Below are 22,332 nucleotides of genomic sequence, written 5' to 3'. Positions count from 1 at the left end.
TCCCTCCTCTTGCAGGCCACCTTTGCTTTTAACTCCCACGTAACTCTCCACTCCCTGCACACAGGCACATGCCCAACCTCTCTCCCCAGGCCGCGCTCCCCACACTCGCGAGCGGAGCCCCCAGGCTCCCTGCGCCACGGACACAAAACCCCACCCGTCCCACAGCCCCGCACCGGCTCCAGCCTTCTCCACACCAAAACTCCAACGCAGACGCCCCGACAGGCCGCACCCCCCACCCCCAGCTCACAGCCTGCCGCGCCAGCACCCTCCCTCCCCGCTCCCCTCACACCGCCCCCGGGCCCCGACCCCCGCCCCGAGACCCCCGCCGAGAGGCCGGCCGCCCAGGCACCCCCGCCACGGCACAGCCCGCGGGGCGGAGGCCCCGCCGCGGGCCCCCCCGAGCTGCCCCCGCCCTACGGAAGGATACTGTCCCGACTCCAGTAAACGCCGCCGCCCGGCCCAGCGGCCAGCTCCGCCATCTTGAAACAACCGCCACTCCCAGAGTGCCCCCCGCCGCCCCCCCAGCGCTCGCCGCCCATTGGCTGCCCGCGCCGGCTTCTCCTTGCCACTGCCGGGGGCCGCCGGGCGCTGCCGGCACGCGGAAGAGAGGGGCATGCTGGGAATCGTAGTCCTCCGAGCGCAGGCTGACGAGCGGACTGCGCTCCCGCGGAACTACCACTCCCGTCAGGCCGCCTCACGCTTCCCGCCCTCCATGGGCTGACCGAGGCATCGGCCGGGAGAACTACTACTCCCAGCGCACCTTGCGGCGCAGCCGCGGCTACAGGGTGGGAAGAAGGACAGAAGGGGTTATTCCCACCGCACGCACGCCCACGCCCCATCGATCTCGCCTGCGTACCGGCGCGTTGACGGCGAGGGGAGCCGGGCAGGGGCCTGCGGAGGATGGAGGAGAAGCCCTCCGCCAGCATCAAGCCCTACCTGGACAAGCTCACCCTGGGGGTCACACGGATATTGGGTGAGTGGCGGTGCAGGAGAGCCCCTTGGGCCTGGGGTAGACCGGGGGGGGGGGGTGTGTGTGTGGTCATTCGGTTGTCATGGAAACCGCCCGGGGGCGGAAAGGGGCGCCTCCCTCAGGGAGGGGGTCCCGGGGCGGCCCTGCGAGGCCCCGGCCCCTGCCACGGCCCCGGGGTCCCCGCCGGTGCCAGCCCTGCAACCGGGAACCGCTAGGCAACCCCCGCTGCAAGGCCCGGGCGCCTGCAGCGTTGGGAGCTACCGTGCTGCCCGGGGCATCACGGCAGAAATCCTGAATCTCTCGACTTGAGAGAGCCCTACAGTTTCAAAAAAAATGAAAGAGAAAGTGGTGTTTTTGTTCAAAACCGTGCATAATTTTTAGCCTCTGTTGTAACATAGGGTCAGCAGGTAGCGTGCCCGACGGAAGGAGTTCAGCGTGTGTTCTGGCAGACGGCTAATCTGTGAATCTGCTCAGGATCAGCTCCCCATAAACAGTCACCCTGCAGCTTATTCCCATACCCTGGGACTTTTTCCACGACGTGTCCTGCTTGCCATCTCTGGTTTTTGCTCAGATCTCGAGCCTTCTTGTATCCCTGCAGTACCCTTTGAAGTTCAGTAGGAGTGCAAGGCATTCAACATCTTAAAAGTAAGGCTTCTCAGGCAAAACTTTACTCATGGCAGCAGAATCACAAGAATTGGTGAAAGTATTTGCATGTGTAAAGGATTTTAGCATCAGACCTTTCATCTGTCAGCAGTTTGGGGCACAGAACTGTCATATTTGTACGGCTGGAAAGCAATACATATATCCCAAGCCTTGCGTACGACAACATTACAAATTGCAGTTCCAGAACTTCTTCCTATAAATTTCAAAGCCAAAAGTGACCACTGTAATTAGCTCACCCAGCCGCTGTATTGCAGGACAGTGAGTTTCGTCTGGTAACCTAAGTGTATCGCTAATTGCACATGTCTTTAGGTATCTGCTCAGACAGACAAGATTAAAAGATCAGGGCAAAATTCTTGCTGTGGGCTTCAGTGAGGACAGGATTTCATCCTCAGTCTCTGTTCAGCGTTCTCTTACTGACTTATTATTGGACTTCCTGGGAGGGTTTTTTGTTTGGTTTTTTTTTGTGTTTTCCAGTTGTGAGGTCAGGATAACATTATCATTCTACTCTGTGAGAGCATTAAAAAGGTGAAACTACTGATGATCCACCATCATGGCAAATGCTTCTTTGAAGTAGCTCTTTTTAAAAAATTACTAGCCCTACCCACATTTTCACCACCCAGGCTCAGATGTATGAGATCTGCATGATGTAACTACGTCCAAAATTAATGTTGCCATGTAAACTGTTTGGGGTAGGTGTGTTATTTACACCAGCAAGACATGGCAGTGCAGGTTTGGCTCTGAAAGTCCTGTAGCATCCCTTTCACATGGAACGTGTTTCCTGGTTTGTGTTTGGGTTTTTTGGTTTTTCTGTCTCTATCTCTGACAACTTGTATTGTGCAATATAGCAATGCGCACCCCAGTCCATTGCAGTGATGTTTTACTCTGGTTCTTTTCTCTGTCTCTCCACTCCTTCTGGGAATTTTGCACATTTTTTTTGCAGTGAAGTAGTCCAAAGCATGTAAATTGTGCCACCATATTAATTAGAATTGCTGAACTAATTGGGAAACACTACCAATCTGTTCAGTGTTTGTTTCTTTCAAATAACAAAGGTATCTCATTCAGAAAGATGCCTTACATCTAGTTTGCAGCACTAGAAACTGTCTTATTTTAAATCTTCTTTTGGGAAGTCTCATGAAGCCAGTAGACACTTTCCTGCCTACCATAACATAAAAGCAGTAATAAGCTTTTAATTCTGTTGAGTTTGTGAAACATTTTTTTTCAGGAGATAGAAATGATCTCATAATGAAACTCAACATACTCCTTTTAAGCAAGAGAATTTTGCACGTACAGTATTTGGAAACTTGAGGCCCAATTTTCCAACACCTTCATGAACAAATGTTCATGGTACCATGAACCCTCCTTTAAACAAATTCTATATATGAGGTGGGGGTGGGAGGGGGTTGTTTTGTTTTTTTTAACTTGCGGTGTCTGTGGAAGTCCTTACAAGGTGGGAGATTCCTCACAAGTGTTATGGAGGTTATAATTTGAGGAAAAAAGAGAGGCGTGTTTCCCATTGCCAGTATCATTCATTTTGCTGAAGTTCTATGACTAATAGCAAATTCCAGAAAGGTTGATTGCTCACAACTAAATCTGAATGGGAGGTGTTAGCTGTTCTGGACAGCCCAGAGCAGGACCATACTTCACTATTTACAGTCTTTATTAGGTAAGAATGTAACTATCCAGATATTTTAAAAAAATGCTGAGAATTTATCCAACTTGTAGGCGATATGAGCAGTACTGTAAGGACTGATAATGCGGTGATTTCCTGCTTCAGCTTTGTGTCAGACCATTACATTGACTCTTTCTGATTAATACCGCAAAGCATTTTTGGAAGCTTCCAGAAGAAATGTCCTAAAAATAGGACAGAGTTTACTGTAATCTTGATTCAGAATGGTTAATAGGGAGGAGTCTCTTAAGGTTTATCCTATATCTTTTGTCTAACCTAGGTGGCTTCTTTATTTCTTCCGTCTGGAAGAAAAAGCAATCCATGGCAGATGACTTCTTTTCCTCATTAATGTTTAATGGAGCTCCCGTCCGTACCTACACATATCTGTAAAACGCGGTCATCAGTTTACCCACAGGATATTTTTAATTTAACATTCAGACTTTTAAGATAGAATTTCTCTTTCTTTTGATCTTGGATTTGGTTCAGACCTCTTTAGAAGTTGCAGTTCTCTCATTCCTAGACATCTTCTTTGGCTGATGCGATATTTAATCTTCTGTCATCCCAGCCGAGCCGTTGTGCATGATGAATTAAACATCCGTGCTGTTTTCTTTGATCACAGAAATAACAATTACTCTGTTATTATAATCTCTTAACTTGTCATAAGGCTTGCATAGCTTAAATGGAAAAGACCAGTTAGATCATTGGTTCCACACACTTCTTTAGAAGCAGAATACATATGGACGGCTTATATTTGAGCAAGAGACAGATCCCCCTGCCTTGCACCCACCTATTTGAAGTGAAACTTGGCGGAACATCAGAGTCTTCTGTATGTTAGGGCCCTGCATTGGCCAGACAGATTACCTAGGTGACCTGCTATGATTTTATATTTTTTTCTTTTTTCTGTCTTTAACTTGGAGTTTGGTTTTCTGGTGCTATGTTTTGTCTTTTAAATTATCTGTCAATGTAACAATCAATACTTCCAATTAAAGTGGAGTTTAGACTTCCTGAAACGGAGTGCTGCTCTTCCACCAGCAGAAGAGACTAGGGCAACACTGTTGCTAGAATTAAAAGCCCAGAGCTGGAGATAAAAAACAAACCAAAGCTCTCTGGTGCTTGCCTTTCCTGTCTAGTGCACTGTGTATGTTTTACCAGAAAGCAATTACAATATGTGCGACTGCTTTGGGAGCCAATACTTTCACAGCAGAGCCGGTCTTGTAAGCCCTGCATAGTGATCGCTTCTACTCCACAGCCCTGTGTGCTGGGCTTGCAATTCCCACAACAAGTTAGTTGGACCTGATCCAAAGTGAATGAAGTCAGTGGGAACTATTTCAGTTGGCTGTAGATGAAGTAAAACATTATAAAATAATAAGTGCAGGGGAGACGGTTCTGCCATCACACACCTGCAAGGATAGCACCATGTAGATTAGTATCTTGCATTTATATAGCATTCTTTCCCATAAAATACTCAGGTAATTTTTATAAATGATGAGCTCAGTGCTCGTAACAAATTTGCATGTGTCCAGCTGGGATTCCAGAGAACTGATGTTTGCTCATGCAGGTCCCTTCGGCAGGATCAGGTTCTGCGTCTGTTCAGAGCCACTGAATCCAGCGCTGAAGTGTGCCCGTCTTTGTGGAATACGTTGTTAGCGATTCACAGCAACACTGAGCAACACCTTGTGTCAAGCTGAGAATATCCTACCCAACTGAAACCACAGGGCATGCTTACAAAGAAAGATTAATCTCTCTTTTAGAGTTTGCCCAGGAACCCACGGCTGATTTTTCCATGAATCCTCTGCAAAAGATCACACCTTGAATACAAAATGTGTGCGTGTGTGTATACGTGTATATATATCTGTAAAAACCATCAAAGGATGGCATCATACGCAGCACTAGGCATCCTCATGCCAAGACATGCTGAGTACAGTTACACACAAAAAAGAAAGCGACTGCTCAGTCACCAGCACAATGCTTGCAGTCATTAATGCCTTTTCCCCAGCTGTAGGTCAGGTTAACTTGCAAAATTGCCTGGTTCTCGGTGCTTGATGTCACTCGTGCCAGCTGCAAACATGCTCCTCTCTTCATTTTAGAGACTTCTCCAGGAGTTGCTGAGGTGACGTTTGTGGAAAAGGAGCCAGCTGAACGCCACACAATCATTTCATGGGAGCAAGTGAGTATTTTCGTGATAATACTGAGGTCAGTCTGGATGTACAGCAGCCCTTGGATAATATCAAATGCAATGGCTACCTTGTGTTTGTCTGTGGGACAATCGGTTACCAAGTTTGATGCACAGTGGAGCCTAAACAGATTCTTTTGGTTTTTTTTAATCGGGTATTACTCTGTCTTTTAGGCTATCACATGCACCTGATCTGTTAGTGAGAATTCAGTGTGGGTATATTCAGAAGACAACTCTAAGAAGAAATCACATAACTGTAGTAGGCAGCAACAGTGGTGACTCAGTGGAGAACAGACATTGTTCTGACTCAGGTCTGAAATCATTTTCCAACTCCCTTTCAAACAAAATGAAGAAGCTCTTTATTATTCATGGATACTAAAGATAAAGACCTCAAGTCGGAAAATATCACTGAGCCACCCAGTTCGTTCTAGTTATCTATTTCTCTTTTCAGTCTCAGGTATTCACTTCCATTTATCATGGCCCCTTCTTCCACCTCCCCTTTGGCTAACCAACCCAGTCTTTTGGCCAAGGCATGTCCCATTGCCTGTTCTAGAAGACTATGAAGGACACATGCTACCTTGACTCCACTGACCTCACTGCATCCGAGTGTGTGACCAGAGGGCTCCTGAATACTATTGTGTGACTCTGGTGGGCATTTTTGGTCCCCTTTTTGAATGTGCATGTGTTTATCAATCCCACGACCATGGGGGAATAACTGCTTTCTAGGTATCACTCATATCTGGGGAAGGGACAGTAGAAGCTGACTGGCCTTTGGAAAGGGGCATGGCAGAGGATGGGGTTGAGTGAACCTTCCTCCCTCTGCTCCAACCCAGGCTATGCCGTAACACACAGGCTCCCAGAGACTGCGCTTGTTACCACCACATAAAATAACTTCCCCTTTGATGACGCCTTGCCATTTACAGTTTTTCCTAAACAGTAGGGAAAAATCTTGCACTAGTTTTGATAATGCCCTATCCCAATTAGTGATATTTATCAAGAATTTATAAATCCAGGTCAGAATGTATGATGTGATGTAACCTGTGTTATTTACTGAAACTTGTACAGTAGCCAGCAACTGTGGTCAGGCAGAAATGTCCGGTTTTTCAGGTTCATGTGAACTGATTCCTGATTTCCTATAGCTGTTGTTCAGGTGTCGGATTAACTGGGCTGGAAAGTCTGAGGCACCCTGACTGTGAGCCAGCTCAGGTCTGGGAGCAGCAGAGTGACGTTCACTCATTCTTCTGTTGAGTGGAGAGGACCGCTCCTCCCGAACACAGTATCGCTCTCGTTTTCAGGTGCTGCTACTCCTCCGAACTAAATTGGGTTTGTTTCAAAATTGAGCTATTCCTGTAAAGCCAAACTTTGAGATACTGTAGCCAAAGCACTTCACTCCAAAGATGTCAAAACAAAACTTCAGCTCCCCCCCTCCCAGTGATGGACTAAGTTAATTGTGGAAGTAAATGGTGAAAATTAAGTAGATACAGTTGAGCTGGACTGCTAGTGGTGAAGGACTTCGCTATCTATTTCTTTTGGTTCCAGTTGCATTGACAAAACCTGAAATCTCCCTTCTCCAATTAAAAGATAACTATTTTCTTTTTCCCTTTTTTCCTTGAGCTTTGGGGATGAAGTCTGATATTTAACACAGTCCACGCAATTGCAGTATGTCCTGCAGTGATGATTAAGTGCAAAGCACTCAGCTCCTCACAGGCCCTTCCAGGATGAACTTGCACCTCACTTTTCCTCAAACTCATTCTGCTTGAATTTGAATACAAGTTTATGTGTACCTAATGTTCACTTTTATCACTGTTTTTTTTTTTTCGTAGCCACTAGGTGGCAATACTTATGCACGTAATCATTTCTCCATAGTTGAGATTTTAACAAGATCTTGCCACAGTCTATATTTTTAACTCCCCTCTACGTCCTTGGTTATGAAAGTATTTGAAGGGCTTTTTGTGTGATGTAGGGAAAACTGGTCCAACTATTCCCAAAATTACATTCTTTTTCCAAAAAAAATCTCTCTTTTCATTGAGACTCACCAAATAAAAGCTCTATTCTTAAGATTTTTTTTTTTACATCTTTTTCTAGAAGCAATTTTCCAGCCCTATTTCAGTTTTGCAATTGAAAGGTATTTCTGCTGAGAGAAAATCTATGGTATTTAGAAACTCTGAAAAGAGAATCAACCTTTTTTTAAATTATGAATTATTAAAATTATATTCTAATAATGCTGGCAATGTGCATTTGTTTTTGTCTCCATCAGCTGTGTTTGTTAAATTGGGCTGTGCCCAGTTTGTGCTAGTATTTAACTGGATACTACGATGGAAGTTTTAAAATCTTAGATCAGCTTGTTGAATGTCCATTAGCTGCCATGGGGCTCTGCAGGGGAAGGTGAGCTTCATGACAGGAGACAGTGCCATAAGACAGTAGGAGAGCGGAAGAGATTTTTTCCAAGTCTTTCCGTAGGGGCAGAAAGAGCTGTTAAGTCTTACACTTCAGGAAATCAAACCTGAAATCAATCCTGAATATTTTATTGGAAATCAGCACACTCGCAAAAATATTTAAGGTGTATGGTTATCAAGTGTTTACATGGGTAGCATCGCTTCCCCAAAATTTTCAAGCAGTTCAAAATATTTTAATAAAAACAGATAATTTTTTCACCTTTCCTGATATTTAGACCTACCAATGTGTTATCTTTTTCCCAAGAAAGTGAGACAAGCAATAGAAGGGGAAGTAGAGACAGAGTTGCCAGATCACTGGAACACCAGTGCTAATAACTGTATATCATCCTATGACCCCGTTCCCACTCCTAAAATTAGGCTGGCAACTGCCCTGCTCCCCTCCACCTGCAGTTTTAAAAATAGGTGTTATACTAAAACATTGCTAGAAGGCACTCTGGTATCTGCAGTGATGATGTCTGAACCACATTTTCTTTTTGCCTCAACCAGAAGAGAAATAAGTCACTCACATCATTGTTTTGGTTTTCAAAAAATAGAAAGTTGCATTCTGTTAGGGGAGAGCTGGAGGTCCCAGGGCTCAGCACCGCAGCAGGCCAAGCAAAATGAAAGGGGTCATGTTCCTCTAATTGGCTTAACTGCCCCTGGCTGGCTGTAAGCGATCCCTGCCCATCACGTTGCTGGAGCATTGATATTCTACAACTCTACATGCGAAATTTGTTGTTTCTCCTTACGCACTTTGTCTACAAAGATTTATTTTTCTGTAATAAAACCATAAAAAAGCCCTCCAGCAGTCTGGTGCTTTCCCGTTGTGGACTGTCTTAGGCTGCCAAACAATTTAGAAACTCTCTACATGTAAATCTCAGTCGGAACTGCGGTGGTGGTTTCTGGCTATTCTAGAAGTCTTCCTTGCTGCTTCTACCATACCTTCTTTTGACTCAAAAGTATGCATGCAGGCGTGCGCATCCACAAGGGTCCTTCTTGCCATCCTCCTTGTAATGTCCTCCCTCAGAATTAGGCGAGCCTGCCATCCCTGATCCCCAGGAGCAAAGGACCTGGCCATCCTGAACCTGCCTTGTGGCCCTGACCATGGGAGGGGCAGGGAAGTGGATCCAGCAGAACCAGTGCATGAGGAAAGCTATATTTCTTCAAGCTGCATAACGGGGGAGAGGCTGGAGGACTTTTGGGAGGTGGATAGTGTTTCTGACACAGCATGCCCCTCCTGTGGGGCCTTATAATATGCCGATTAGAGAATCATAGAATCATAGAATCATACAGGTTGGAAAAGACCTCTAAGATCATTGTGTCCAACCGTCAACCCAACACACCATGCCCACTACACCATGTCCCTAAGGGCCTCATCTACACGTCTTTTAAATACCTCCAGGGATGGTGACTCCACCACTTCCCTGGGCAGCCTGTTCCAAGGCCTGACCACTCTTTCAGTAAAGAAATTTCTCCTAATGTCCAATCTAAACCTCCCTTGGCGCAACTGGAGGCCATTTCCTCTCGTCCTATCGCTAGTTACTTGGGAGAAGAGACCAACACCCACCTCGCTACAACCTCCTTTCAGGGAGTTGTAGAGCGCGATGAGGTCTCCCCTCAGCCTCCTCTTCTCCAGCCTAAACAACCCCAGTTCCCTCAGCCGCTCCTCATCAGACTTGTGCTCCAGGCCCTTCACCAGCTTCATTGCCCTTCTCTGGACACGCTCCAGCACCTCCATGTCCTTCTTGTAGTGAGGGGCCCAAAACTGAACACAGGATTCGAGGTGCGGCCTCACCAGTGCCGAGTACAGGGGCACGATCACCTCCCTGCTCCTGCTGGCCACACCGTTCCTGATACAGGCCAGGATGCCGTTGGCCTTCTTGACCACCTGGGCACACTGCCGGCTCACGTTCAGCCGGCTGTCAACCAGCACCCCCAGGTCCTTTTCCTCTGGGCAATTGGCTACACAACACGGTCCTCAAGAGAATTGCCAAATCCTGTTCTCTGTCGCGGGGGACAGATCTACCCCAGCCCCATGCCTTTTGGGGCAGGAAATCCAAGCAAGGTGATCTCCTGGGAGTCCCCCCAGATCAGATTTATAAAAGGTACAACGAGAATGTCTCAGTATCTTACATAAATTAACATCTTCTGCATTCATTGGCAGCTAGGGCAGACCAGTCATGAAACAGCATCACATTAGGGAGAGAGAAAGGTGGCTGCTGATGTGCTCTGCTACGTGGAAGCGTGAGAAGTGACATAAATCCCTTCCTTTTCTCCCCAGAAGTTGCATAAAACTCATTCAGTTTTTTAGAGAGGTCTCTCTAAAGCGATATGCTTCGATTGTTGTCCTTTTCTTTAATATATTTGCTTGGGAGGCATTGTTACAACAGTACTTTAAGTGAATTGCCATATGTCAGTGTTTTAGCTCTGGATCCAGCGCTGATCAGGTCTTGGCAGCAAGGCTACTCTGGTTCTAATATTCTTTTCTTTCCTCAATGGACTGTGCTTTCTTGGGAGACTATTTGGGGATATTATAGACAATAAACAAAAGAAATAGACCTCACACACCATATTGGGCACTTGGGATATTTTGTTTTATGAGCTGATGAGTGTAACCAGATGACTGGAGTGAAAACAGCTGCTTGCCAGGGCTGTGGTTAAGCCACTTCTGGCACGTTATTAGGAATATCGTATTTTATGAGTCTGGAGATCACAACCCTGGAAACGACCAGTTGAGCAGGGGGAGTGCAGAGCTTGAGAAGCCATTTTTAATATGTAGTAGCGGCTTGTTTCTCTGACTCTGCTGTCAGAAGACCACTGTTTTGAAGTCATAGGATCATGTGGCTAAGCATAATATGACAAATTAGTCAATCCTTTCCGTCAGATGGGAGAGATGGATATAGAATCATAGAATATTCCTGATTCTATATAGAGGCCTTTCCCTATAGACCCCAGATTTGCTCTGGTAACAGCATTTTCCACCCATGTATTTTGCACCATCATTTGGAAAGTCATGCAAAGGGACATGGTTAGGAGAATCCTGAAATGAAGTGGGGAGGGCAGCTATTTGGAGAAACATGCACATGTTGATCTTTTCATCAAGAAAAGGAGGGCTCAGAGCTGAAGGCCTATCCAGATGTGATTTTTTTCCTTATCTTAATCAGCTATATTTGTTAAATTGGGCTGTGCCCAGTTTGTGCTAGTATTTAACTGGATACTATGGTGGAAGTTTTAAAATCTTAGATTTTGTCATCCCAATGGATCTGGTTCTCCTTAGACGAGAACATTCACTAAAGTCAAAAAAGCTGTTGCCATATGTATTTTTACTGCTGGGGTAGATTACTTAAAATTAGGGGGGTTGAAGTGGATGAAAGTGCTGTGTAAACATTTACACTCTTCTGAGGCTTTGTAGCAGGTCTGTCATATTTTCTTCCTTCGTAGTTTTAAACCTAGTCACTGCGCTTACAGCTACAGCTTGAAATTGGAAGTGGTAAAAGCACACCATGAAATTATAAATGTTTAGGACTGAGAAGAACCCACAGAAGAAGGTGTGTTTGTTGAAGGCATTTGAAGAACTTCAGATATGTCCATGTGGTTTAGTAATCTCCTGAAACATACCACCAGGGCCTCAGCCATCACCAGGCTCTTATCAAAGGACGATAAATTCTCCTCAAAACAAAGTTTCTACAGTATCAGATTCTCTGCTTTCATACCTGTTGCCTCTGAAGATTTTCCCTACCTGGATTAGGAAAGCACTGTGCTAGCAACCAGGCTGCTGACGGGGCAAGTGAAGTGACCTGCCCTATTGCAAGCTGCAAAGCCATTAATATCTGGGACTCGTCAGTAGCAGTCTGTTGGCATAAGTGGATACGCTTAGAAAGTAAGTTAACACGCAGGAGTGAAGGTTGTGGGTGGGTTAGAGGGTCCTGCACAGCGTATACACCACAGTTTAGGGGACAGGGACTGCAACAACTCAAAGAAAGTGACTGTGAATAAAGCTCTAACAGGCAGAAGGGCAGCCCTGGTTCTAGGGGAGGGAGGGGAATTGGACAGGAGGAGGCCAGCGCCTTCCCTTGCTCGTGCCAGTCACTGATGACCAGAGGCCAGTGTTGCAGCTGGATGCACATCTGGCAGGTAGCTCCTGCTGGATAGAGGTATTGAGGCAACATCAGGGCAGATAACTGGATATGCACAAGTTGGAGACATGGGGAAGAATCTGATCAGCATCTTTGGAGATGTTACAAATTTGTGCCCCAAGTGAACCAGAGCTACATGAACTGCATGTGCATGTTTCTTTTCCTTAGCTACTGGTTACCAGAATATTCTTCCTTTATTTTATGAGACTTTGAATGTTACATTTTCTAGTAGCTGCTTCCAGCAGAGGCACAATATTGGAAAGCTATTAACGTCTGACTCCTCTGCTTTCTCCAAAGCAGTTCTGTAACTGCTCCAAAATCCACCCAGGCCTCCGAGGCCAGGCTGTGAATACCTACCTGAATAACATCTTGATCTGTGACAGGGTGAGCCTATACAAGGGAGAGCACTACTGACCTATAAATGTTCTTAAAGTTTATAATTCTCTCTTTTGTTGCTTTGAGTGTCAAATTCATTGCACAAAGAGCAGGCCGTGTCCAACAGCATGTCTTTGAAACTGGCTGAATGAAAGAAATGCACCTTTTTTTAGAAAAGGCTGAAAATCCTGTCGCAAAAGTACTTGAATTATCAGACTTGCTATGTTGCAAATCTCACATTATTTGTCCATTTTCCCTGTAAAAGGTAGCTTCCGGAGTCCTGTGATTATAAACAGGTCTCAGATCAACATTTTAAAGAAGAAATTGTCTCTCCTCCTGGTTTAATGACAAAGCTTGACCCTCAAGGGGCTTATTTGTGTCTTTGTTCCTGAGCAGATTTAAAAGCACGTGGAACTGAAAAGGGAGAATGACCACAAGTTGCAACTTGGAGGTTCAGACTGCAATTAGGAAAACTTTTTCACAAGGAAGGTGGTGCAGCCCTTGGACAGGTCAACACAGAGATTGTGGAACCTGCATCATCGGAGACTATCCTGAGTTTTGGGGTCTTATTCTTTTGGAGTCTTGAGTTTGACGATACTTTAAATGCAAAATCACTTCAATCTTTTTCTCTAAAACAATTACAAACAAAACAACAGATAACTCCTTTAATCATGGGTGTTGCTTGTCTTCTTAAAACTCATAGGCTTCTGTACTGTTTCATTTTGTGTTCTTGACACATCAACAGGAACGGAGGGTCACTGGTCTGCACCCAGTCCTGTCACCGGGAGCAGTGCCTGCAATTGCCTGTAGCTCTTTGGGTTTCTTGTTGTTCTGAGGATTAAGCCTTTATCCTTCCTTCCTCATATTTGTTGCTTAGCTGAAAAGTCTAAGTTAAGAAAGGCTTCTTCCACAACCAAGATAGGAATAGGAGAAGGGTCCTGGTTCTCAGAAACACTCTCACCAGCTCGCTGTAGTTGCTTCTTTCGCTGTTGGGTCAGAAGGCTTAGGAGCCCCAGCCGAGTGCTGAAGTTTGGTGGGATGAAGCCAGACCAGCAGGTTTGAGACTGACTCTGTGTATTTGCATACATACTGTTTGTTAAGTGAAATGTCAAACGTGCTTGATTATGTGCAACTATTGAGTTTATGCTTCTCTCACCTTCTTGGAACTGAAATCCCTCAGAAGAAGAGAGTCCTTGTGCTAATATTATACATGCGTTAGTGGAACAGGTAGGTTTAGTCTGATTTCACTTAAAGCAAAACTCTATTCTTGTAAGCCATATATATGAAAAAGCTGATTGTTCTTATATATGTGATCTTGGAGTGGCTGTTAGTGTCAAAGGATGATATGTCGTCTCAGTTGGGGAACAATCCTGTAACAATCTTGTGATGACTGACTGCTCATTGTGAAATTTTCCCAAGTCATCTTTGTTAATACAGTAGCACAGACCCAAGAAATATGCAGTTTTCTCTCAAGGTTTTAGGATGAGGTATTTGAGCTGATTTGAGTCATCTTGGGGTTGAGCAAACCATTTGGTGACAAATATTTCTGTACCAAAATTCAGTTGCTCTTTGGGTTTGAGGCATGTTCTGCATTTTCCCATAATACTTTGATTGTGATTTGCAGAAAAATTCCTGCATATTGCCAGAGGATTTAAAGAACTTCTATCTGATGACCGATGGCTTCCAGATGACCTGGAGTGTGAAGACTGATGGTGAGTCCATGTATTCCTCTCCACCGATATCCTCATTTCATTGCAACCAGTCTTTCCTTTGCAGAATCTCTTTAATTTCAGGCTTACTTTCTGCACAGCCAATACACATCTGTCAGCATCCTGCATTAGGCTGAGCAAAAACACATGCACCAAGTCATTTTGAATGAAAAATTAGCACCATTCCTTAACTTGCAAAAAAATGAAGTAGTTTGTTTCTGCTAGGCAGCTTGATCAGAGACTACAAAAAACTGACCTCTGAATTAATAAGCGAATGCAGTTCTGCATGGAATCGTAGACTGTTTTAAAGATGTCCTGGTGAGGAAAAAAATATGACTGCACATCAAAGGTCCCTTCCTGATGCAACAGAGCAAAGCCCATTGCTTGCATGTGTTGGACTTCCACAGAAGAGACGTGTACACTGAACGCTGGCTAGAAACCAAACAAGTCTTCATGACATAAATACCATTCTGTAATATACTGGCCATCTGTTGATACTCAGGTTTAGGTGTGTAGTTTAAATCATGTACCTAGACTCCCTCTGTAGTTCACGGAGAGAGAAGCAGCTGTAGCACGTTATCCTATCATAAAGCAGCAGGAAGAATCACCCTCTGATAACACTTCTTTCTCATTAAAAAGTATATGTACGTGCCGGAGCCTGATTCTGCTTTCCATCAGCTAAAGTCCATTCACTGGAGTTATTTCTGGAGTCAGTGGTGGAAGTGAGAACAGGACCGAGCTTTATTAACCATCCTTGTTTGGCAAGAATCGGGCAGTCCATTCACTCTGCACTGGAGCCCTGCAACTATTATCCTGGCTCTTGTTGCCTTCAAGTGAGGTTGTCAAATTGGGCTGTGGACGCTGTTCGCTTCTGGAGATGGGTGTCAAATACAGGGTTTTCCTCAGGAAGTGGAATTTCATTTCAGAGACAGTTGATGTAAGGGCTGTAGCACCTGCACTGAGTCCCATCGTGTTTCAAGTGGGATTTAGTGTGTTGTGACCTCTGAATAGTCTTGTGTTCAAGAGACCAAGGCAGCTCACATAACTGTCTTGTTTGAGCAAACATCCAGTAGTGCCTTCTGAGGCCCTTCACACTGGCACGTGGCTGAACAGGGTGCTCGTTGACTTGATGTCTGGTAACAGTACTAGTCCTCAGAAGGAGAGACAAGCCCTCAAGCGTTCATTCAGGTACACCCACGTGTTGACACACTAATAAAATCCTGTGTTGGTATGGGAACCAAGAGGATGCACCCTGAGCAGGTACATGGGGTGGAAGAGGACGAGCTGCCCCATAAGCTGGAATGGGTGGGGTGGTTTCTGGTAGGAAGGACAGCAGCAGGGAAAAGAGTTTTGAGGAGGTGGTTATAGTTAGCCAGGATTTTTAATAGCCAGTTTCACAGGACTGGGCTAACAGCTGCAGCACAGGCATAGCCAGCAGTGTAATTCTCATACCTGCACAGCTCTGAGATGGTGTCGCATCGCCTGTAAGTGTGATTGTATGTTTGAAAAAGCCTAATTTTTGTTCCACTGAAGCCTGACTTGGTTAAGTGTCCAGGCCTGCTGGGTATACCCATCTCTTCTCCCCGACTGTGTTTTAGAAGAGGTTGAGTTGATGTGTGGGGGAAAAAAAGTACCTCCTATGCTTTCCTGACACTGGATGTGATTAATGATCAGTCTTATTGCAGATACCCCAATGCCCCTGGGCTCCATGGTGATTAATAGTGTCTCAAAGCTGTGTCGGCTTGGCGGTTCCTCTATGTACGCTCTGCCTAATGCACCAACTCTCGCTGACCTGGAAGATGACACAGACGAGGAAGGTAAGGTCCTGTTAACGGGGTAGAAAATGTGCTCTGTCTCATCCCTTTTGCTCTGTTGGGGTAATGTTAGCATATAGCACATGGATACAGCAACTGAAAAGGTCAGTAGATGTGGTTTTCTTTGTCTCCTGCACCGGACCTACTATATGTCTTATTAGTCCCCTACATCCTTGAGAGGTAGACTTGTATGCTGTGAATCTCATGGGGATCGTTAATGCTGCCAGTCGCTGGTATTATTTGCATACTCTTTTAACAGCCCAGCAGCCCTCCTGTTCTGCCTTTTCCCTATTTAAATTTTTAACTGAGGCTTCCTCCAGTGATTCAGCTTCTAAAGTCTCTGTGTGCTATGGTGTTATATGAACAAAAGATAACAGTTTTTGTCTTGGTAGTGAAAAGACAGCTGGATATGCTCTTTGGAATTGGAAAAATAACTCTGGTAAATACATGTAAGTGTGAGGTGGCACTGGAAAATGTGTGTTTCCAGACTGCCTAAAAATGCTGGGTATCCTGCAGTTTGGAGAGAAGAAGAAGAAAAAAAGCCCACTCTTTTTCTCAGAGCTTATACAGTCTAACAAGACTGGAAGAAGTAAGAAGATAAGAACAGAGGCAGGTGTCATGCTGACTCCTTAAAACATTGTTATTTGATTTCAGCCTTATCTCTGAATCTCCATAGCTCTTGTAGCTTCTAAATGTGGCTGAAAGTTTCTTTTTGCACATTCCAGCTTGACTGCAGTCCTGATCTTCTAGCCATTGTAATGAAGTGGGCCAAATTCTGCTTCCATTTAGCCACTCAGACTTCCACTGATGCACTTATAAGACACACTGAGAAAAAGCTACATCCCCGCCAGTGTTCTCATCCTGACTTTCATGGAAAGCTCTACTTAAGAGTACAGTTCTTGTGTCCCCCTTCTTCCTCAGCAGCATTAGAATTCAAAATTATATTCTGCAAGAACTTCCAGCTACACGATCTCAAAATGGTCCTGTAGAAAGGCTATGTGGTGGTTGTGGGTCAGAAGTCGGATATGAGTCAGAACATGTGGCTGTTGAGAAGGACGCTGATGTCACACTGGAATGTATGAAGAAATGTATATGTCTCCAAGTTCATCAAAGTCTTCTGTCATGAGAAAAAGAATAAACTGTTCTCCCTGTCCTCCTTAGAAAAAAGGAAAGTAGGGCAAAAAAGAAATGGTGGATAGAACAGAAGTCATGGGCTTCAATTGCAGCAAGGAAGATTCAGGATCCACATGAGGAAAACTTCTAAGTGATAACCATGGATTTGGGTTGACTGTCTGGAGACTCTGGCTTCTCCAACACTGGAGGACTTTAAGAAAAGATTAGACAAACACCTCTCAGGAGTGACATCTGTAAAGCTGATTTTGCTTTATGCCAGGGAAGGACTAGAGGGCAGCTTGATGTCTTTTTTCAGCCATCAGATTTTGACTCCGTGGTTTGTTTTCCTACCAGAGATGAAAATTTTTCTCACTTTTTTTTTTTTTTTAAATACAGGGCACTTAATCCTTTCCAAGAAGTATAAATATAATAGTTTGATTCAGTTCTTCCTCAGCTGATTTATTAATAAGTATAAAATAGATTGACTCTTTGCAGCTGAGTCACAGTCATGTTTCATGAAGATTTTTTTTCTGTTTTCAGGTAATGGAGACAAACCAGAGAAGCCACACTTTGATTCTCGTAGTCTAATCTTTGAATTAGACCCATGCAATGGGAATGGGAAAGTTTGTCTTGTTTATAAGCACGCTAAACCAGGTAAGACTGAAAAGAGCAAAGTTAGCCATCTCTTGTTGTGGATTGTATCTGGAGGCCACATGTGTAGAATCATCTTACATTTCTGACCTTCTTTGCAATTTGTAGATGAACATTTACTGGGACGTCCTGTCTCCACTGAAGTCAGGGCCTAAACTTACAGAGTCTTAACTGGAGCTAACATTTTCCCTCCTTTCAGTGTTTGAATCTGAGTTATAACTTATGATTTCTGCATGCATAGCATACTTGCATACTGAAACAGGAAAGCATTCACAAATGACCTACAGACAATCATGTTGAAATAATGCAGAAGGCTAGAGCTCAGCCACTAACATATCTCTGGTTACTCGCATGTCTCGGAACAATTCCCTTACATTTTGATGAGAAAGGGTGTAATGCTGGTTAGAATCAAAGGGTGGATGGCGAAAAAAGTCCTTAGCTGATTGACACAAGGTTCTTCCACCTTGTGCATGGATGCAGAGCCTCCGGGTGCTAACTAGGTCAAAATTTGGCAGGAAGGGTGGAACAGGAGTGATGGGAGGAAAGATGGGAGCTGAGCTGTTCCTTCTGACAGATACACAGAAAGCTGCTATCAGTCAGGGATAAGTGAAATACTCGAGTCACTTGTACAGTAGTTGTCATCTGACACAGTGCACAGGTCACTAGGTGTATGTGTATACCTGTATGTTCACTGTATCGGGGTGTGCAATTGTGATATACCTGTTCTTAAGAAAACCCTTTGGTTGTTATCTTGTTTCTTTCATTGGGTGTGACTACAGCTCCCAAGGGAGAAACTTCTTACTTATCCTCTTGCCTCCCAATCTTAGCGATTTCAGCACATGCAGTGGATAACCTGAGCAAGGGGAGGGAGCATTGTTTACAGGTGTTGATGTCAGCACAGGGGACAGTGTGTTTAATTGGCAATGATGTTCAGCGTCTCCCAGTGTTTTTCCAAGTAAAATCACTTCTTTTTATGCTCGAGGATGTCACCACCAGAGAAATATTTGATCGCTGTGGAAAGATTTTGCAAAATGTGTTTTTGTTGGCATCACACACTCCCATGGCTTCCAGACTCTGGACTCTATTCAGTAATCCAGATGACTGACAATTGAGTTAATTGCTTTTTACTTTGTGGGGTAGATAAATGTTTGCCATAATCGTACTTTGAACTTACACTACAAAGCTGCTGATGTCCGAGCACGTTCCGTGTAGAACATCAGTCCCAGGTTGGGAAGGAATAGCACTGATCCATTTTACGGTGGGGAAAATGAATATAATGGCTATTGCATGAGTATTTTTAGTAAGGCTGGGAGCAGAACCAAGTCCTTTTCAGTCCCCGTCCTCTAACCATTAAACCACATTGCCTCTGGATAATCATCTATGTTAGTCAGGGATGCTGCCTTTTAGAAGCTGCAGCCTTTCTGATAAGTATGTTGTGTCTCCCACCTGACAATGGCCAGGGGTTGATCTTATCACTGCAAAGCAAAAGTATTATTTGTGTTTGTTTTGTTCTAGTTGTCTCCCCAGACACAGAGATATGGTTCCTGGACAGAGCTCTGTATTGGCATTTCCTTACCAAAACCTTCACGGCCTACTACCGCCTGCTCATTACCCACCTGGGTCTCCCACAGTGGCAGTACGCCTTCACCAGCTATGGGGTCAGCCCCCAGGCCAAGGTAGGACAGCAGGATCCAGCTTATCAGTATTTCATAGAATCATAGAATCAAAGAATCATTAAGGTTGGAAAAGACCTCTAAGATCATCGAGTCCAACCATCAACTCAACACCACCATGCCTACTACACCATGTCCCTAAGCGTGCTCTACTTCGTCAGTCAAGGCTGTGTACATGGTACCCTAGCGTATGCCTGTGCTCTGCCTTTCTGTAACTTTCCTGCTAGAACATTTTTGTTCAGTATATTCACAAACCTTAGTGAAATCATTCATGTATTCCCTAATCATTTGCAGCCTCTGTTAGTTAAAATCCCCATTTGTTAACCATTATCATTTTTAAAGGTCTTCAGGGGTGGTATATTAAAACTGTTTTCCATTAAGCAGTACATGAATAGATTGCCATCTACATTTTGGTATTGATCTTTTGTTTATCTTGTTCAACACTTTTGGTTTCAGTGGAATGTGTAATACCATAACCCCTACAGTTTTATTTCCTGACTTCGTCAATGGAAAACTGATAGGAAAAACACGAAGAGATGAGAACTGCAGGGCATAACATTGTGGTGGCATCTGGGAATCAAAAAAAAAATCATTGTGGTCACTTCTAGATGTAAAATCAGACCGAAGAGGAACAAACACAAAATTCTTTGTGTAAAGAGTTAAAAAACCTGCATTATTGCATGTGTGAAGAGAGGGAGGGAGGCTATATTTTGAGAAGTTCAGCTAGTTTGGTTCCAATTTGTAAGCACTTTTAAATTCCAAGTTTTTTTAATCTTTTCTGCTTCTCTGAATCTAAATAAATGTGGTTTAGTTTCATCCCCTCCCTTTGCATTTCCTCATGTGGTTTAAATCAGGAGTTGCTCCTGATAGGAGTTACACTGCAGGAAAGGTAGTGTTAAGTTTGTGTCTGGTTCTCTTCTGTGTCTGGAATGTGGGGCAGTTCCAGGACTGTAGCTGTAGCTGTGCCTTGTGTATCCTTATCACAAGGCACTCTGCACAGTCCTGTAAACTGCAAACTGATAAGTGGTGTATGATTAAAATCAGGTCTCAGGGGTGAGGTGGAACAGGGTGGAAATGTCTAATTGCAGTTTGATTGTAACCTCTTCCTTCTCCACCATCATGCCTTTCAGCAATGGTTTAACATGTATAAACCCATAACCATCAACACAGCTCTCCTCTCTGAAGAGGCTGATTCCTTTGTGAACAAGCTGGACCCCAATAAGGTATTTAAAAGCAAGAACAAAACTCCAGTGATCAAAAAGAAACCGCCCTCCCAGCCAGCAGGCTCCCAAAAGAGTCACACAAGCATGACCTCCTCCAAGACATCCTCACTAGCTGGGAATTCTTCAAGGAAGTGAGACCCCCAGATCTGAACCCGGACAGCGTTTGCAATAAGCTTTGATGTTCTCTGATGCAGAGTCTCAGTGGTTCCTACAAAGTTCCTTGTGCATGAATAGATGTGCCCATGGAAAACACATTGCAGCATTTGCATGAAATATAGCCATGATGTGCTTTTACATGGGAGGGATGTAGTTCCTGGAGACTCTGAGAAAAAAACTTGAGACAATGATTTTATTCCCTTCTGCTACTTGCAGCATGTACTTTTCAGAGGGCATGAAGAAGCCCTTGATGTCACTGCTCTATAGGGAAGCTTTTGTTCCTGTGCAACTACAGCAGTGAAATGAAAGAAAATGTAAGTCACCATTACTTTAATAGACCCATGCTGAAATACAGCGTATGAAGATATTTCTGCCATCTCCTTTGAAAGAAACCTGTCCTGACCTTGCATGCTATGGGAGCAGGCTGGAACCCACTGAACAAAGAAATATCTTCTGCTTCAGACAGAATTAAACTCCGCACTTCCCTCTGCTCCTTCCAACTTCTGCTCTGAGATTCATGGTACAAAGGGACCTGGGGCTTCCAGGTCTCTGCATTGTCCTAGTCCTTGCTTGCTCTACAGCCCAGACCACTTTTTGGCCTTTGTGCCGTATCTTTTCGGATAGTGACGTCTGTGTGATGTCCTTCCCGAGTCAGTGGTGTTAAGTGTAAGAGTCCCATAAGCCAGGAGGACCCCTTGGTTTGTCACACGTTCATTTGCAAAGTTGGCCATTCAAACAGCCTTTGTCACTTTTAATTGGGCAGGATCTGACCAGGGGCCACTGAGATCCTACAGCCTTAGAAGCCCCTGATGCTGTTTCCTATACTGTAAGTGTTCAGGTTAGAACTGCACTTTAACCCATTCACTGCTGGTTTTCAGTTACACCTGTTTGTTTCCATTACTTTTCTATGCCATTCCGTCTTCTTAGATGTGCTGGAAACACATGGTAGCAACGAACACATTTTGTGCCTAAGCAGGGAAATCAAAGTCACCATCTTCAAATAAGCACTGATTATTTAAACATCATCATCTTTTATTTATAAAACAGTCATATAATTACATAAGACAAACCTACCTCACAGGGATGTTGTGAGGCTTTCACAAGTATTTGTATGGCCTTCAGAAAGTTGAAGCCACCCTGTAAATGCTTAATAGTATTTTAATAAAGATTTGAGTATTTTCCTCCAGAATGATTGGGTGTTTGAAGGTGGGTTTGGGAGCAGATGCACAAGGATGTATGGTAAGAGCAGGGTGCAGGCTGGGTTGTTTGGGTTTTTTTTTAATGCAGTGGAGAATCTCTCACTGAGAAGGGATGGGTTACAGTGTCTTTTAGCTAATCCCATCTTGAGCTACGCAGCTGTCTCTGCCACTGTTGGATCCTGTATTTTGATTTCTATGAACATACAGGTATCTGGAGTCTTGCAGCTCTGCTTTGCTTTTCTCCGGAATGTGATGATTTTTTTTTTTGGTAGATTTTTACACAGAGAGATTGAATATTTTTTTCGGGTCACAGACAGGTCTAGCCCTACCCAGGTCTGCCCAGTGTCTCAGAGGCCCAGTTTGTCTGGTTAAGCAG

At 44.4% G+C, this 22,332-nt stretch overlaps 2 protein-coding genes across 2 annotated transcripts in view; one reads left to right on the top strand and one right to left on the bottom strand.

Annotated features, from left to right (window-relative positions):
• The window catches only part of LOC142075746 (protein hinderin-like), a 175,122-nt gene extending 174,535 nt beyond the window's left edge, over positions 1–587 (bottom strand). The window contains exon 1 of the mRNA XM_075137565.1: positions 428–587. Coding sequence (XP_074993666.1) covers positions 428–539 — 112 coding nt within the window. The 5' untranslated portion in view covers positions 540–587. The remainder of the gene's footprint in view (positions 1–427) is intronic.
• A 177-nt stretch (positions 588–764) lies between these two features.
• Positions 765–21,946, top strand: LOC142075749 (tubulin polyglutamylase complex subunit 2-like). The gene is made up of 7 exons (XM_075137569.1): positions 765–973; positions 5,387–5,466; positions 14,043–14,130; positions 15,813–15,944; positions 17,595–17,708; positions 19,221–19,381; positions 20,509–21,946. The coding sequence occupies exons 1-7, from the start codon at positions 901–903 to the stop codon at positions 20,734–20,736; spliced, it is 876 nt and encodes a 291-aa protein (XP_074993670.1). The 5' UTR covers positions 765–900; the 3' UTR covers positions 20,737–21,946.
• Positions 21,947–22,332: the final 386 nt, after the last annotated feature.

Source organism: Calonectris borealis, chromosome Z, assembly GCF_964195595.1.
Source record: "Calonectris borealis chromosome Z, bCalBor7.hap1.2, whole genome shotgun sequence".
Lineage (NCBI taxonomy): Eukaryota > Metazoa > Chordata > Aves > Procellariiformes > Procellariidae > Calonectris > Calonectris borealis.
Note: the sequence above shows the minus strand (reverse complement) of the source record. Positions and strands in the feature narration are given on the sequence as shown.